The 19,365-nt window shown below is 40.2% G+C and overlaps 1 protein-coding gene across 1 annotated transcript in view; it reads left to right on the top strand.

Annotated features, from left to right (window-relative positions):
- The first annotated feature begins 9,407 nt into the window (after positions 1-9,407).
- The window catches only part of sos2.S (SOS Ras/Rho guanine nucleotide exchange factor 2 S homeolog), a 54,288-nt gene continuing 44,330 nt past the window's right edge, over positions 9,408-19,365 (top strand). The window contains exon 1 of the mRNA XM_018232368.2: positions 9,408-10,451. Within this exon, the coding sequence (XP_018087857.1) occupies positions 10,365-10,451 (87 nt within the window). The 5' untranslated portion in view covers positions 9,408-10,364. The remainder of the gene's footprint in view (positions 10,452-19,365) is intronic.

Raw genomic sequence — 19,365 nt, 5'->3', positions numbered from 1 at the left:
TGGAGTGGCAAGTATTTAAATGCGTCAAAGAAGCTGTTTTTTTTGGGGGGGGCGGTTACATGTCCTTTAAATGATTGAACTTTAATTTATGTGCCAGTGGGTATTTCATCCTGTATAGTGTCTCTGGTCACCTTGAAATGCAGGAGGTACAGACAGACGTTGAAGTGGAGAGTGGATGCATCTTAAATACTTTTCTTGCTTCTGATGTCATTCAAATAAAATACATTGTGTTGATTTCGTTTAGGCACATGTTTTGTGCTGACTACCTTCTGGCTCCTGTTCATTTGATTCACATGTTTATTGCACTTTCACATTTAAGGGACATTATAACCCCTTGTTCAAAATGTTACCAATAAACAGGACTTGTGCTGAACATGCTTTTTGCCTACTGTTTTATCCATAAACAACCTGTGTTTTTTCTCATTTATTGAGCAGGGTAAACAGGGAAACTAAAGCTACTCCATTGGACGCCATTAATTATTTATCTGGCAAGAACCAAACATGAAGTAGCTTCTTGTTTAGCTCAAGAAATAACAATAACCAAACAAAATTTGTGATTAAATCTATAGTATAGGCGAAATTCTTCAGCACAAATCCTATTCACTGCATTTGTGTTGGACAGGGAATTATAATGGCCCTTTAGGGCAGAGACACACGCTCAGATTCGGGGAGATAAATTGCCCAGCGACAAATCTCCTCTTCTTCGGGGCGACTAATCTCCCTGAACATACTCAGATTCGGGGAGATATATGGGGTAAATTTATCAAAGAGTGAAGTTCCGCCACTAGAGTGAAATTTCGCAACTCTCCATTCATTTCTATGGGATTTTGAAAGGTGTATTTATCAATGGGTGAAAGTGAACTTTCACCCTTTGATAAAAAAAGCTTTTAAAAACCCCATAGAAATGAATGGGAAGTGGCGGAATTTCACTATTAACTTCACTCTTTAATAAATATACCCCATAGTTGCCCAGCGATAAATCGCCTCTTCTTCAGACGACTAACCACCTTGAACTGTCTCCCGTCCGCTAGAATATAAATCGCCGGCAGGATGCCAATTGGTGCGCTTCGTTTTCCAAAGTCGCCTGAAGTTGCCTCACGAGGAAACTTCGGGCGACTTCGGGAAAATGAAGCGCTCCGAGTGCCATCCTGCGGGAGATTTAGATTCTAAATGCAAATTTGAAAATTCTGTCCAGAATGTTCAAAGAAAATTGTTTGTACAAGTATGGGATCCGGAAACCCATTATCCAGAAAGTTCCAAATTACGGAAAGGCTGTCTCCCATAGACTCCATTTAATCCAAATAATCCAAAATTTTTAAAAATGATTTCCTTTTTCTCTGTACTAATAAAACAGTACCTTGGACTGGGAACTAAGAGATAATTAATCCTTATTGTAAGTAGAACTAGGATTAATTATTTCTTAGTTGGGATCAATTACAAGGTACTGTTTTATTATTAGGGCAGAGACACAAACTCAGATTTGGGGGGAGATTTAGTCACCTGGCAATAAACCGCCTCTTCTTCGGGGCAACTAATCTCCCCGAACTGCCTCCCGTCGGCTACAATCTAAATCGCCGACGGGATGGCACTTGAAGCTCTTCGTTTTCCGAAGTCGCCCGAAGTTTCCTTGTGAGGCAACTTCGGAAAATGAAGTGAACCGATTGCCACCCCACCGGCTGATTAGCAGGGCTCACCTGCTGTCAGTGAGCTGCCAACTTTGGAGGGGGGGGGGAGCACAGATGGCTGCATCTTCTTCCCTTATTGGTCACAGAATTTTAAATCCCGGTAAAACTGCATGGCGATTGGATGAGCTGGAGGGGAATTTCAAACCTCAGCTATCCAATCCCTGAGCAGCTCAACCGGGACTTAAACTCTGTAACCAATAAGGGAAGGAAATGGATCAAACATTAGTGATGTGCAAGTCGGGTTTATCCCTCCCTCCACCCACGCCCGAGCCCGACTTTCTTTTTATTTTTTGTTGTAGAGATTTTTGACCTCTCCTCCTCCCAGATCACTTCTAATTCCAAGATCTTGTGTCTAAAGAGTACAGAACATGCTTCTAAAAAGCCTCTGTTATAGGCTGGCCAGAAAGGCAAAACCAAACACCTTTCTAGCCAACATAGAGCAGTTCTCTCTGAGTCTGAATGTTTTCTTTGTCCTCCAGATCTTGCATTTATTCCTACAGTTCTCCTTGATGACTATTTCTTTTATTTATTTTATAGCCTTCTCCTACTTTGTCAGCATTAGTTACCTTTATTTTCTGTCACTAAGTTGCTTAGAGAAGCCCATGTTTGATGAGTGACAACCCAAAGTCTGGGGTTGGGGGCAGACATATTATTAATCTGTACAACGGGCAATAGGTGGCTATTCCTACTGGCTATATAAGCCTTTAAGAGCCAGGTATTTAGGGTCAAGGACCTTGCAGAAAAAGCAATAGTAAGTAATATGACCCCTGTTTAATCTTTAAGAGTAGGACTACATGGGCGTTTTCTGTGCGATCCGACGCGCTGCGCATAAAAGCAAGTAGTTACAATTGCAGCGAAACCAAAATAAATTATAAAAGGTACATCACTCACATGACAATGAAAAACAATTGTGCTCAAGTTTAAACTGATTCTCACTGTCACAAGATACTCTGTGCTGGGTCAAAGATGAAATGAATACTAATACCCTGCCGTAGAAAAACAGGAATACAATATGCCACGTGCATAATCCTTGGTTTGACATTTGAAGTGAGACATCTTAATAAATTGGAAAGTGTTCATTAAAACCACTTGAGTGCTAAGGGCTCTTACACATGAGCGTTCCGACCTGCGCTCCCCTGCGTTCCGGAATAGACGCAAGTCATTATTTGAAATGGGGCTGTACTCACTCAGGCGCGTGTAGGCAGGAAAAATGCAGCATGTTGCGTCTGAACCTGCGTTCGGCGCCTACACGCGCCTGAGTGAGTACAGCCCCATTTCAAATAATGACTTGCGTCTATTCCTGCGCTCCCCTGCGGCTGAACGCCAAAAAACGGAACGCAGGTCGGAACGCTCATGTGTAAGAGCCCTAACACTCGGTATACAAAGCTGTGTAGGACTGATACTATAGAGGAATAAACACAATGAATAGGAGAAGTGAAGGCAGAATGTCAAGGATGAATTAAAAAACACAACATGTTTGCCTGCACTTCTCACCTATACTCAATATTGCACATTATGTTTGGGACTAAAAACATATTATTTTGAAAAAAGAGCATGTTGGGCTTTCTGATTCAACACAACTTTTTTTGTGAAGGAACTAACCTCACAGACATTATTATATTTACCTAAAGTCCAATGATCCTGTACGTGATGATACTCTTTTATTCATATAATGACAGGACGGGTTTTTAGGATGTTCTGTATTTATTTCCAGACACAGAAGAAGAGAGGAGCATTTATATGGTCAGTAAATTTTCTGCTAATCAAGATCCGATTATGGTAACTGGAGAAATGCCCTACAATTTGCACATTCAGCTGTTCTTATTCTCCATATAATTAACACATGGGAACGTAACTCTCTGTGTGTGCAGAGCAATAACGGATGATTCTCGAAATACATTCAACCAGAAGATTTGTAAGGGCTGACTTTAAATTATGTCAGTGTTTTAAAATGGGTGTAAATTTAACTTAGTTTCATGGGGTTCAGACAGCTGATGTTCCATTGAATTCATACAGTATAAGCTTTCATTGCAGCAGTGCAGTCAAAAATCTAGGGGGGGGGTGGTGGAAGCACTTTTAAGGCTAATACAAAATATATTTAAGTATAATGGAAGCGCTACTTACAATGCACTTCCCTGAGCCCCTGTCTCATAAGTAATTCAATATAAATGCAAATGCATATGTTTAAAAAACAGGGGTTTTTAGTTACAAAGGTAAACCCCATATGGCGGTCCCTAACTTACTTAACTCAGGTCACATTATAAAAAGATACTTCTCTGCATAATAGCATTACCTGTACACAATGTGTGTTGTGCATTGGTTTCAATCTGAAAGTTTAATCCTCCCCCGCCAGCAAGGGCTTTTAAGAGAGAGAGATTGCTCAAACCAACGCCCATATTTAAAAGCATAGGACCACCATTAGTATAAAGGAGTGGGTATGGGGTGCTATTAAAAAACCACACTGAGCTGAGCCACAGCTTCAGGCGAACATACAAAAATCTAGGGGGGGTGGTGGAAGCACCCTTAAGGCTAATACAAAATATATTTAAGTATAATGGAAGCGCTACTTATGTATTTTGTATTAGCCTTAAGAGTGCTTCCACCACCCCCCCTAGAGCAGTGCAGTCAACACACAAATGACAACACTGCCATCATGTGACAAACTGAAGACAGTAGACAAAGGTCAGTATGTACCAGAGGCATTTTGGATTTTTTTGGTTCAAGTTGCCTTAAAGGAAAACTATACTCCCTGAACAATGTAGGTCTCTATAAAAAGATATTGCATAAAACAGTTCATGTGTAAAACCCTGCTTCATGTAAATAAACCATTTTCATAATAATATACTTTTTTAGTAGTATGTGCCATTGGGTAATCATAAATAGAAAATTGCCATTTCTAAAAAATAAGGGCCGCCCCCTGGGATCGTAGGATTCACGGTGCACACAAAGCAAACAAACCATACCTGTTAGGTCACATGAGTCAATTAACGGACGAGTTCTGTCTTTTCCTTCCACACTTCTTCCTGTTACAGTTAGAGCTGCAGTATTTCTGGTCAGCTGATCTCTGAGGCAGCACACAGACCATCATGAAATGGTGGTTCAAGGCAAGAGATGTAAAAGGGCAAGATTTATTTAAATATATATACCAGTTTGGTAAGATTCTTTAATATGCCAGTTAATATGATATAAACTATCTGTTGCTTAAATATTCATTTTGGGGGTAAAGTTTTCCTTTAAGGTCCAATATTTGGTCAGGCCTCACAAGTTAATAGATATATAAAATATATAAAATGATAAATAGAATTGCTCTGCTTGTCACTTTAAGTAAAAAAAAAGTTTTCACCTGAAAACTGACATATCTACTAAAGTGGTAGCAATGAAACTTCTAAACACTAAGGGCTCTTACAGACGAGCGTTTTTCCCTGCGCTCCCCTGTGTTCCGTTTTTCTGCGTTCAGCCGCAGAGGAGTGCAGCAATAGATGCATTACATTTTTCCAATGGGTCTGTACTCACACAGGAGCATGTAGGCGCCGAACGCAGGAAAAATGCAGCATGTTGCGTCTCAACCTGGTATGGAAATTTAGTGGATGACTTTGTTTTTGATGGTGGTTCCGGTGACATAGCAAATTGTATTCTACATGCTCCATCACCAGCAGCCACATCCTCTCTAGCTATATCAGAGATTATACCCTCTCAAGTGGAGGAACATTTTGGCCTGTGATGAACCTGCATAAAATTGTCAAGCTAAAAGCCACATTGAGCCAATGAACAATTCAGTGTATCTCAACAGCAAAATAAGTAAATTTGGTTTCCCCCACCTACTCCTTAATATTTAGTGATGCAATCTACAAACATTAAAACCGTTGGATTGATATATTGAAGACACTAAGGGGGTTATTTATTAAAAATAAATGCCAAAAACCGGGAAAAATGTTTTTACTATAAAATCAGAAATTTTAGTGGAAAAAAAAAAACCTATACATTTTTTGGGATTTATTAAACCCTGAGGAAAGAAAAAGTCTGAATCCGAAAATCCGGCATCTCAGAACTGCCGAGGTTGCATATAAGTCAATGGCAGTAGTAAACAGTAAAGAATAAAAAATGTATTTTTTTCTGGGGAACAATCTGAAAACAACTGAATTGAAAAAAGTGTTTGGAAGGTGAACAACCCCTTTGATGCTGCAATAGAAGGGTTAACCCCTATTTTCCTTTCATGATATTTTTTACTTATACCCCCAAACACAGGTTTCCATCTTCGAGGACTGCTATGACTTATACTTCTTGAATTTATATATCTTTATATCTAAGGTTGGTGCATACAGTTTAACCTTCATTTGCCTGCTGATATAATAAAAAGAAGGGGAGAATGTGCTCTGTTCTTTAAAAAAAACAAAAAGCTTCCCGTGCACACTAAGGAGCACATTTACTAAGGGTCCAAGTAAAATCCTTCGACTTCGAATATCGAAGTCGAAGTATTTACTGCAAATACTTTGATCGATTGAAGGAAAAATCGTTTGGCCATGGGAAAAAGTTTTTTTTTTTTTTGCAAAACACATCAGTTAATAGTGCTGCTCCAGCAGAATTCTGCACTGAAATCTGTTTCTCATAAGAGCAAACAATTATTTTTTATATTTAATTTTGAAATCTGACATGGGGCTAGACATATATGCCGTTTCCCAGCTGCCTCTAGTCATGTGACTTGTGCTCTGGTAAACTTCAATCACTCTTTACTGCTGTACTGCAAGTTGGAGTGATATCACCCCCTTTCTCCCCCCCCCCACCCAGCAGCCTAACAACAGAACAATGGGAAGGTAACCAGATAACAGCTCCCTGACACAATATAACAGCTGCCTGGTAGATCTAAGAACAGCACTCAATAGTAAAATCCAGGTCTCACTGTGACACATTCACAAATCAATGAAGACAGCAGCACTCCAGAAACATTGAAAAAGTGAAAAACTTTAGTTAAAGTGCTTTAGGCAACGTTTCGGGCTATTAAGGCCCTTTGTGAAGCCTTTAATTAACAATGTCAACATGTGTTTAAATACCCACAAGACTAGGAGGAGTAACAGTTCCCACCTCCATATTACCCATAATTCACAGTGAAACATTTTAGTGCACTAAAAGCTCCATAATAGAGCACTTTTTTAGCTTGTAATTGTGGTATGTGCTATATATAATATAGTATTCTGTGACTTCTGTTTATATAATGAGCATATTAAATTATATAATAAACAGAAGTCACAGAATACTATATTATTTCAATATTTCTGGAGTGCTGCTGTCTTCATTGATTTGTGGAATTCTACCCTGGCTGGGGATACATCTTGTACCTAGGGCTGCAAAGAGCCTGTTCCGCTTTGGAAGCACACATGAATTGAATTTACTGCGACACATTCAGTTACATTGAGTAGGAGAAACAACAGCCTGCCAGAAAGCAGTTCCATCCTAAAGTGCTGGCTCTACTACTCCTAAAACTGGAAAGACACTAATATAAGGAATCTGATTTTTATATAGGCACCCATTAATAACCCAGATTTATATATGGGATCAGTTATCCGGAAACCCGTTATCCAGAAGCTCTGAATAACGGAAAGGCCATCTTACATAAATTTCCTTTTTCTCTATAATAATATAACAGTAGCTTGTACTTGATCCAAATTAAGATATGATATGATAAATCCTTATGGGAAGCAAAACCTATTGGGTTTATTTAATGTTTACATGATTTTCTAGTAGACTAAAGGTATAGAGATCCAAATTACAGAAAGATACGTTATCCGGAAAACCCTAGGTCCCGAGCATTCTGGATAATAGGTCCCATACCTGTACCTGCACTTTTTCCACAATTGTGGGTTTTTCAAAAAAATAACCACCTCAGTGGGTTTTTGATGCGGAGATTTTTTATTGCTTTGACAATTATGTGAAAGAAAAGAAAGCATGGTTTCTATAAAAAAAAACTTGCAATAATGATTTGTAGACTTGCTTTGCGGCAAATATGCAACTGTAAAAATAAATATATGTAATCCTATGTATAGACCTATGTGTTTTTACATGAGTTAAAATAGAAATACTGCAGCTATAATTATCTCAAAAAACAAGAAAACTCACTGCATCACTGAGTATTGGACAGTCTAACACACCTATTAAATAAGCATCGTGCTTTTCAGGCCGGTTAGAGGGCGTAATCTCATTATGTATTTTTCATGCTTCTGGACTTGCACAAGTTTGCAGCTGTCAAAACACCACCTGTGAATAACCTGATGCATGTTTAGTTGCAGTGCTGTCCAACTTCTGCGGTATTGAGGGCTGGAATTTAATTTTACTGGACTTCATGGTGGAGGGCCGATAATGGAAGTCAGTGTTAGCCACTCCCTGTTTTTAAACCACACCCACGTTACCACAAGAAAATGTTCACATGAATTGTGGCAGCACACCAAAAAACCAAATGGTGCTCACTGCAAGGATATCACTCACATGTGAAAAAAAGTTGTCATATTGTCAGTTTCCCAGCTGCCCCAGTCATATGACATGTTCCTGCACTTTAGGATGGAACTACCTTATGGCAGGCTGTTATTTCTCCCATTTAAGGGGCAACTGTTGGACAAAATGTTATCCCCAACCAAAGGTGTGGGCTAATAGAGCCTGCACTCTGGTTGGGGGTAAAAATGCCCCCTGCCAGTGCTAGGACACTCACACTGGAAGCAGCCATGTCAATGAGAAGACATGCACATATATGTGTCTGGTGTCACCCGTGTGTCCATAATGAGCCGGGGCATTTGCTTATTATGCGTATGTGTTCCCCAACATGACTCAGATTGGGAGCTGCGAAACACTTCCTATTTCCCCTGGATTCTCTCCTGTCAATAATTGTCTAGTGTTGGCTGGAGGGGTCGGCACCTCTCCCAATTGTATCAAAGAAGAAATTTGCCAAACAAAAAAGGCTAGTGTATCTGGGAAATCCACTGCCCGTTTATTTAGTCATATGATGTAACGTTTCGGGGGCGTGCCCCTTCCTCAGACAAGGAGGAGGAAGAGAATTGGGGAGATTTAGTCGACTAACCGCCTCTTCTTTGGGGTGACTAATCTCCATGAACTGCTTCCCCCTGTCTTCCGCCTGCTACAATGAAAAAAACACCAGTGGCATGGCACTCGTGGCGCTTCGTTTTCCGAAGCCACCCGATGTTGCCTCATGAGGAAACTTCGGGTGACTTTGGAAAACGAAGTGCCGCGAGTGCCATGCCGCAAGCTTTTTTTCAAACTAGCAGGCGAAAGCAGTTTGGGGAGATTAGTCGCCCCAAAGAGGAGATTAATCCCCGGGGAGACTAAATCTCCCTGAATCTCCAGGTGTGACCTTACCCTTAAGGTAAGTTCCACTCAGCACCAATGGGGATATATATATATATATATATATATATATATATATATATATAAGTTCAGAAAGTACCTGCACTTTAACCCTCTCAGTTCGTAGTGGGTGCTCGGTCAAATAGTATTATGCAACTTTTCAAAATGGACCAGCACTCCAGTTTGTTCAATCAAACGTGAATATTTATTTGAATAGGACACGAGAGTGACTATTCAAATAAATATTCACGTTTGATTGAACAAACTGGAGTGCTGGTCCATTTTGAAAAGTTATATATATATATATATATATATATATATATATATATATATATTAAACCCCTGAACTACTTCTATGGGGCCCCTAACCACCATTTTATTTGTTTTAATCTTCTGATGAGGCCTTTGACCAACAGTATTTTGTTTTTGTAACCTGTAGGGGTCGGGTGTTCATCAATGGGCTTTTAGCTCATGTTTTCGCCCATATCTGTGGGGCTTGTTTACTGTGGTGTCACGTGGTGGTTGTTTACTTGTGGGCCCATGTAACGTTATGTAGGGGTGGCTGGATTTTCTAATGGCGGCCCAGCCCCGGTGCTTTAGCCTGTCCCACAGTTGCCTGATCTTTCCAGGAACTTAAGTCCCACTTTCCCCAAAACTTTCCCAACACTAAATTGGCTCCTCGCCAAGTGGCCTCCAGACCCAGGAAACATCCAAGTCTCGCAGTGTGGCCTTTCCTCGGTGCCATAACTCCAGCTGTGCCCCTGGCCTGTCCCTAAACTCCTCACACTCTAGAATCCTCACACTCCTCTCCCGTCTGCCCTTCAGATCCCGGCGCAGACAAGGCTCGTGGCTCCTCCCTTCTGTAACAGTCGCCTCCCCTCCCGGGCGCGGGCCTGCTCTGTTGTGTCTCTGTTGTGGCGGTGCAGGGGGAGGGCCGTACGGACTGAGATTTCAGGACCGAGTCCCAGAGGAAGCTGAATCCCATCACAACAACACGCAGGCGGCATCTCACTCTCTAACAAGAGGCCCGAGCATGAGTGTCCCGGGCACATATAACTCTCCCCGCCCGGGGAATCTGCCGCTCTTTCCCACCCTGTGAGTCGCAAGGGCCCCGCCAGCAGATGTATATGTGACCCAGGGGAATCTGCTGCACATCCCCGAGGTGACATGCCGCCTAGAGCCCGAGTATCTCCGCAGGGATTCCGCTTTCAAGTTACCCAGTGATTCCGGGACAGCAGAGCGGGGCCTGTCATCCAGGAAAGACTCGGGCCGGGGCTACGAGCGAACGGACTTTGCTGAGCCGTCAGATGCGGTTCCCATGAGGCTGGGATCATGCAGCCAACTCCGCAGAATTACGACTTCTTCAGCGAAGAAAACGTAGTGAAATGGAGGGGACTGTTCGTCCCGGCTCTGCGGAAGGTGAGAGATGACAAGTGAGGGCGCCTGGAAGCTGCTGAGGCTGCTGGGGAATGTCAGGCTGGGGGCGTGGGGCAAAGTCATGGCGTGAGAAAACTGCATTGGCGCCGAGGCCGTGGTACAATCATAGGTGGGAGGCCTGTGAGGAACTCAGGAATAGTAGGAATGATGGGAAGGGGAGTCCTGTGAGGAACTCAGGAATAGTAGAAATGATGGGAAGGGGAGTCCTGTGAGGAACTCAGGAATAGTAGAAATGATGGGAAGGGGAGTCCTGTGAGGAACTCAGGAATAGTAGGAATGATGGGAAGGGGCGTCCTGTGAGGAACTCAGGAATAGTAGGAATGATGGGAAGGGGCGTCCTGTGAGGAACTCAGGAATAGTAGAAATGATGGGAAGGGGAGTCCTGTGAGGAACTCAGGAATAGTAGGAATGATGGGAAGGGAGAGGGTCCTAACTGTACTTGTCTGGGGAAGGGGCTGCCTTATTGGATTTTGAAGGGAGACAAGACCCTAAACCCCAAACTTTACCCGTTTTTACTGGGCAACAACCACCGTTCATTTGGTTTTATGTTAGAGAATGCTAGGAGAGAGTTATGCTGTCACAAAGTGACAGAGGAGATAATGGAAGCTTATACTGGGTGCCATGGGAAGAAATATCTGTTAAATGGGTCGTTCGTGTTCTCTTGTTATTTATTTGAGTTGGTTTAAGACTGGTTTACTAGCAAGAACGGTTTGGGTTTGTTTTTAATCCCTTTCTAATGTTTGTCTTTGTCAGTTTTCTATAATTGAAATGGAAACTTTATTATACTCTCGTTTCAGTCTGGCAGCGCAGTAATCCAAGTGCAGATTCTGTTACAATTTGCTGCATTAGTTGATATATTTCTTAGCTGCATCTGTGCAGTGTTACCAACTATTGTATCAATTATAAGAGTTGCCTTAAGGGCAGAGACACTCCGATTCAGTGAGATTAGTCGCCCGTTGGCTAGAATGGAAATTGCCGGTGGGATGGCACTCGGATTGCTTCGTTTTCCGAAGTTGCCCAAAGTTGCCTAGCGAGGAAACTCCGGGCGACTTCGGAAAACGAAGCACTCCAGGTGACATCCCGCCGGCGATTTACATTCTAGCCAACGGGAAGGCAGTTTGGGGAGATTAGTCACCCCGAAGAAGAGGAGATTTGTCACCGGGCGACTAATCTCCCCGAATCTGAGCGTGTCTCTGCCCTTAATGAAAGTGTGATTCTGCTCAGCATGGCCAAAGATAAGAAATGTAGCAACTAATGTATTGGACGCTACAGAATGAAATTTGATATTTTACACTTAAATATTAAAGGGGAACTATCGCGTAATATTAGCTTCAGCTTACTGAAATAAGAAACTTTCTATCAATTAAAAATTCTGTACCGTTTTTGAAGTAATCAAGTTTATCTTCACTATCCTTCTTTCAGCATCTGTTTCTCCTTATTCTGTCTTCATTCAGGAGTTGGGTGTCAGATGAATGATCCAATATATCTTATAGGGGGTCTTCTTTTGCCCAGAAGAGCTCACTCTATTAAAATCACCAGAAATCCTGTCTCTCTACAGGCAGAATTTGTGCAGAAGGCAGTTATTTTGTTAGATTTTGTTTGTACTGGAATCTGTTATTTGAGTGAGCTCTAATACATCTGCTAGGAAAGGGAGGCCCCGCCTATAAGATATATTGGATCTAACTGTCAATGTCTGTCTGACACCCAACTGCTGCATGAAGACAGAATGAAGAGAAACAGATGCTGAGAGAGGGATAGTGAACATAAACGTGATTATTTCATAAACAGTACGGAATATTTAATTGATTGTATTTAGAAAGTTTATTGTTTCAGTATGAGCAAGCTTATATCAAATTTTCATTTTAGCGAAAGCTCCCCTTTTAACAAAATTAAGAAAAGTCAAGATAAAAAACAGAAACTGATTTTTTTTTTCTGGTTTACTGTCTGAAACCAGTTGTACTGTAAAAAGTATTTGGAAGGGGAACTAATTAATGCTATTATTGGAGGGGATCCTGGTTTTCACTTTCCTTCTTTCTCCTTTCCACTTCCTCCATGTACAAGTTTGCTACAATGGGAGAGACTGGAGAATCCATTGCACAGCCATGTTTCTGTCTATAAAAAAAGGTTCTTGTACTTGAAATATGTGGAGTTGCATGACACATTGGATAATCCTATCACAGTAACTACACAGAATCAATACCCCTGGGAATTTCTTCAGATGTCACCTCTTTGAAGAGTTACAATGTGCCATTGTGATTGGATTAGTGGAAGAGTTTATATGCCGAGAACTTCCCACACCAGTCAGTTGAACTGAAGAAGCTGCTCAGATGAGTAGTGAAAAGTCTTCAGTGATTACTCAGCAAGTCCAGTTGTTTTTAGATTTACCTATACTAGGGTTCTGTCATGGTTTTTATAATGTAGTTTTTATTTCTAAATTATACTGTTTGCACTGCACTCTACAATATAACATTTTCATTCCTGAACCAGCAAGTGTATTTTTTTAAGTTGTAACATTGGTGTGATTTCAAAGAGCCTGCACTTTAGGATAGTACTGCTTTCTGGCACACTGTTATTTCTCCTACTCAATGTAACTGAATGTGTTGCAGTGGGACCTGGATTTTTACTATTGAGTGCTGTTCTTAGATCTAAAGGGCAGCTGTGTTTTTGAGTTAGGGAGCTGCTATCTGGTTACCTTCCGATTGTTCTGTTGTTAGGCTGCTCGGTGGCGAAAGGTAGGGGGGTGATATCACTCCAACTTGCAGTTCAGCACTAAAGAGTGACTGAAGTTTATCAGAGCACAAGTCACATGACAAGGGGTAGCTGGGAAACTGACAATATGTCAGATTTCAAAATTAAATATTGCTCTTTTGAGAAACAGATTTCAGTGCAGAATTTTGCTGGAGCAGCACTAATAACCGATGTGTTTTGAAAATAAAACATTTTTTCCCATGACAATATCCCCTTAAATTGATAACTGGTTGATTTATACACACACACACATACAAAGACTGGGAAAATAATTTCCACCATCTCATGGAATCAAGGGGTTGCATCACTGTATTTTTGTTGTCAGGTTGAGGTGGCCATAAAGGATGAGAGAATTGTTTGTGGTTCCAAACTCCACCCCCTCTTTGTGGGGTAGTCAAATAACTGAGGTTCAGTTCGCACTGTGACTGGAACTATCTAAGATGCTGGCAGGCTCCTCTGGCCTGTGAGTTTTGAATGCACCTAGTGTAAAGATGTGTGGCATGCTCTCTGAAGTGTCACACCGTGATGGGCGTATTCTGCAATACAGTGAATTCTGGCATATCTCCATGATGCACACTGAAGCCTTCCTGTTCATTTCTTGGCTCTTGGATCTTTCTCACCTAACCTAGAGAAAAAAAAGAGAGAAAAAGCATATAGATCTCACTCATGGAAAAGATATTTAGAAGGAATGTGACCAGTGAAGTTGCTGCCATTAGTTTTGAAACTCCTCATGCTTGGAGCACAGAAGCTTTACAAAGAGTGTGATATTATTAATTAGGTGATGTTTGGCTGGAGAAAGTAGCCGTGATTTAGGATGAGTATATAAAAAATAAAATTGCAGTTTAAATTTTAAAGGAGACATTCAGCGTAAAAAATAAGAATGTACTAGTGCATTATACTCATTTATAAATAGAAGAATTGTGCTTAAAAAAGTTGTGTTTCAGGCTGATTTATTGAATATTTCTGCAAAACCCCTAATAATCCTTCCCTTCTCTTCCACTTCCTGCTCCCTGAATTCCCAGGATGTGCAGGGGAGCCGGCGGCTCACTGCACTGTAGGACAGGAACCAATCAGCAGCTAGCAGGACCTGATAGGGAACTGAAGCTTGTCTTTTCTTGTCTGACTGCAGGGCTGTGATTGGCTTTCCCCCTCCTCCTATGCTTCTGGCAGGCACTGTTAGAACATGCCCACCCCTCATTTGAAACATAGACATGGACCAGAGAACATCTAGAGGGAGCTCCAATAAAGGGGCTATTTTTAAAGATAGTATTGATTTTTAGCACCATGTAAAAGCAACACCCTAATTACTCATAACTGCCTACAAAATTAGGGGTTTTTCATTTATCCTATAAGTCTCCTTTAATACTCCTGCCTACTGTCTCTAGTTTTTCAGTCTGGCAGTTCAGTAATCCAGAAGTTTTCTAAATGGTTAAAATTTGCTTCATTGAGTTAATACAATTAGCTGATCCATTTCTCAACAGGATCTATGGAGTATTAGCAACTATTGTATCTATTCTAACAGCTGCTTTTAATGAAGCTCAGGGATTCTGTTCAGCGCTAAAGATAATAAATACATAATAATAAATGTATCAACTAAATGTATCATTTAAAACCGTTATTGAGTCGGTGACCCCCCTCCCAGAGCTGCTTTTAGATGGTGAAAAATGAAACTTTACACTTTAATATTAGAAAAACAGTCACAAGATAGAAACCAATTGTTCTTTATTTCCGGTGAACAATCAGAAGCCAACTGAACTTTAAAAAGTGTTTTAAGGTGAGCAACCACTTTAATTATGGGGAGAAGCTTTTGGATACCAGGACTATGTTTTAATGTTTTATTTACAAAGAGAAAATGAAGTGATTAAACAGCTGTGTGTGTGTGTGTGTGCAACCTGCCTACCAAAGTTTTCAGAATTGTGAACTCAGAGGCATGCACATCTTTAAGATAATTTTGTTAAAAAGTCATGCCAATAAAAAGCTGTGCTATTAAAAAGCCGTGCTATTAAAAAGCTGTGCCATTAAAAAACTGTGCCATTAAAAAGCCTTTCCAGAAGTTGAAACTGACAAACTCCAAGGGGCAAAATCATTAACCATGAAAATTCACCAGCAACGGCTTTGCTCACAGCGCAACACTTCGCCAGGCATAGATTCGCCAGGACAACGCTAATTCACTAAAATCCGACCAGTTGCAACCAGGGCGCCGATCGCTGGTGATGTTGCACTAGCGTTACTGCGCCAAGCAAAGCGAAGTTGCGCTAGCGTTGCCTAATTTGCATATGGCGGAAGTTAAAGTTCAATGGACATATATGTTGCAGCAAATACATTACACTACACAAGTCCAGGGAAACCTTGATAAAAGAAAATAGAGTTGTTATATTGCCCTACACATGAGCCCAGTGTATAGTTTATGTGCCATATGTTAGAAAATGTAGGGGGGGAAGCTGGTTACCCCAAAATATTTTTCCGCTCTTTTGCAGCCCATCACCCTGAAAAAAGGAAAAGACACCAGCGTTTTTTGGGACTTAGAAAAATTTTCAACTAAAGTTTGAGGAAGCCCTATCTACTCTATTGCACTTCACCTGGTCTGAGGTGGCTTAGGCAAGTCTGGCACAAGAGGTAACGTTCAGTAAAATCCACATCTTAGCGAATTTGTGTAGTTACATCCATTCGCCAGAGCGCAAATTCGCCAGGCGTTAGGGAGCGAAGTACCGCTAGAGTCTATCTCCTTCGTTAGCAAAGTTATGCCAGCGACAGTTAGTAAATCGGTGAAGTACCGAAATTACGTCACGCTGGCAAATTTTCACCAGCGTTAGTCACTTCAGCCTTTAGTAAATTTGCCCCCAAATGTAGTAGGAGGTATAAATGAAGTCCTGTTTAAATCTCACTTTTTAAGGGTAATGACACACAGGGGTACTTTATGTTAATGTGACAGCGCAGTGCCTGCTTGATCTGGATCTGATGCCAACCATGCTTGCAATAATTCACATCTCACTAATGAATTACTTTGTGTGAGTTATTTCATCACTAGCACACTAGTCTAACTGAATTGGCTGGGTTTTGCAAGTGATAGTTAAATGTACCTCAACAGATTGTGCCAGAAAGTCTCTGAGTTAATGGATAAATTTTTTCTCCTTTGCTTTGCAGAGGTCCTATATCTTAAATTTTCCTAGTAATGATACTGTAAAGAGCCACTTGAAAATAAATAGTTTATAGGTATGCACGTAGGGGCACATTTACTTTGCTCGAGTGAAGGAATAGAATTAAAAAAACTTAGAATTTCGAATGTTTTTTTTGGCTACTTCGACCATCGAATTGGCTACTTCGACTTTGATTCAAACTAAAAATCGTTCGAATATTCGACCATTCGATAGTCGAAAGTACTGTCTCTTTAAAAAAAACTTCGACCCCCTACTTCGCCACCTAAAACCTACCAAGGTGCAATGTTAGCCTATGGGGAAGGTCCCTATAGGCTTTCCTATGTTTTTTTGGTTGTAGAAAAATCGTTCAATCGATGGAGTAAAATCCTTCGAATCGTTCAATTCTAAGGATTTAATCGTTCTATCGAACTAATTGTGGTAAATCCTTCGACTTCGATATTCGAAGTCGAAGGATTTATATTCGGCATTCGAATATCGAGTGTTAATTAACCCTCGATATTCGACCATATCTAAATCTGCCCCTAAATCTATCATGTTTGGAATTGGACAAATACAGAATAATCCAAAAAATAAATTGACTAAACAACATTCATTTCAAACCATAATTTTCATATTAAAATTTGAGAATGGAATGGCACAATCTGTGAACAGTAAATTGTTGTGTTTCTAGGTCTGGAGCTTTAAAAAGAAATAAGTGACTTTAGAGGTTCAGATTCAGTATGGCTGAACCCCGGGAGACACATTTATACATTTTCGAATTTATGTGGGTTTTTTTTTTTAACTTACATGAACTAGATTTTACTCTGAATTCGAATATTCGGTTATTTATTATAATAAACAGTTCAATTATTTTCAGAAACAGGCAGCATTGGCTATTATATTAACATATATATCTAACGGTGTCAGATAGCCGACTGAATGGAAGTGACTCTGCCTACTGAACCTAAAAGCAGCTCCATTGCTGGTTTGCTTTATTTGTGTTCAGTAGCAGTTATCAGTAGAATTAATGTTTTTTATGGTATGCTGTATTCAGATTTTTTGATACTAAATTAGTCTTTTTGTATACTATATAAGTGTTTTAAAGGGGTTGTTCACCTTCCAAACATTTTATTTTAAATCCAGTTGTTTTCAGATTTCAATTACTTTCCATTGTTTATTTTTTACAGTTTTTTCAGAATCTAAGTTTAAAGTTGAATGTTCGTATCTCTGGTGTTTGAGTCTGGCAGCTCAGTAATTCAGGTGCAGTTTACAGGGTCGGTGACCCTCCTCCCAGAGCTGCTTTTGAAAGTGAAAAATGACACTTTACATTAGAAAAATAGTGCCAAATAGAAAGTAATTAGAAAAAGTCATTATTTCTGGTGATCTATCTGAAACAACTAGTTATTTGAAGGTGAACAGCCCTTTTAAACTCGGACGAATATTACCTAGTCGAAAACTTGAATCAAATTCTATCAAACTCGATACGAGTTTTTTCTCTGGCATTCGAGAAAAATCTCGAATGTCAGGAAGGCTACAAACAACTCCAAATTGGTCACTACACCTCTCCCATTGACTTATACAGTAATTCGGCAGGTTTTAGGTGGAGAATAGTTGAATTCTTAAGTATGATAAATCTCGAAAATCAAATTAGAATTTTTTTTAAAAACCTCAAATCAAGTTTGGATAATTCCCTAGTTAAATTTGAGAGTTTTGACCATAAATTTTGAAAATTCGGATTTTCAATTCGACCCTTCATAAATCTGCCTAGTTAACACATCGCTAGTAGATGAGTCAGTTGAATTAATTGCTGTGGCTACTTGACTTCCCAAAATTCAAAATGCAAGTTCCTCCTCATGTGTCTGTATAAGAAGTACACCTTTTAACTAAACTGCAGTTTAAATGCCTTCCTCCCAACTTTATTGCCCCTCAGCAACGTGTTTGTGATTGCTTTACTTAGTAAATTAAATTAATATATTCCTCTGCTTGCTTCAGCTTTTCTGGTCACTATATTTGATTAGTACTGGGTTGTTCAGATATAAATTCTAGACTTCCAGTACATCCTCTTGGTTGTGGGAGGTCATCAGCCAACCTGGAAAAAGCAGACAAGAGCATGGCCCATCTCATATATAATATTATAATCCATTAACTGTATCCTAATAAATATGCCAGCAATTATTTCAGTATAAAACAAGAACCCTGAGCTTAGAAGTATAGGAACAAAAAACAGATAACATGACAATCATTTGCAGTTGTTTTCAGAAATTTTAGGAATGCTTGTAAATGGGGAGTGCTCTGATTTTTTTGTAGTTCTTCACTGCAGCCAATGTAATGTTTTCCTTGTAAAGCAGACTGGCACTGCTTTGTTTAGCCATGTAAATACTTACACTGTCATTGACTAAGTTGCTATATAAAGCTTGAAAATGAAGGTCATTAATGATGCTGACGCTTGTGCATAACATTCAGTTGGGAGACCGAACATGTTCAGATAGTGATTGCCCATTTTGCATGCAGTGGGAGCAGGAGAGACCGGTAATAGATAGAAACCAACACTGAGAATGTTGTTAATTGAAGGTAATACTAAAGCAATTATGTAGTTGTATATTTGAATTCTCCGCTGCCTTTAGTTGTCCTTTAATCTGTGGTATTTTCGCGGGCACTCCTCCTACCATGTTAAATGCTTACATCGGGTCCTGTGAATGACATTGATAATCTCTGATTACAAGGTAGGAATGCTTAAAGGACCAGTAACATCAAAAATTTTTACAATAAATTTCGTTAGAGTAGAACGAAAAAAAAACACCAACACAAATTAAAATTTAAAATAGCAAAGCCTTTATTAAGAAATAACTTACAGAAATTCCACTTCCTGTCCTCTTCAGCAACGGTGAAAAGGCGACCATCCATCCTGCAGCACTCGATTTCTTCTCCCTGGATATTCACAGCTCTTCTTCAAACTCCTCCATCCAGCAGCAGTAGGAAGGCGATGTCAGTGGGTTCCATTGAAGAGAACC

This window comes from Xenopus laevis, chromosome 8S (assembly GCF_017654675.1).
Source record: "Xenopus laevis strain J_2021 chromosome 8S, Xenopus_laevis_v10.1, whole genome shotgun sequence".
NCBI classification, from domain to species: Eukaryota; Metazoa; Chordata; class Amphibia; order Anura; family Pipidae; genus Xenopus; species Xenopus laevis.
Note: the sequence above shows the minus strand (reverse complement) of the source record. Positions and strands in the feature narration are given on the sequence as shown.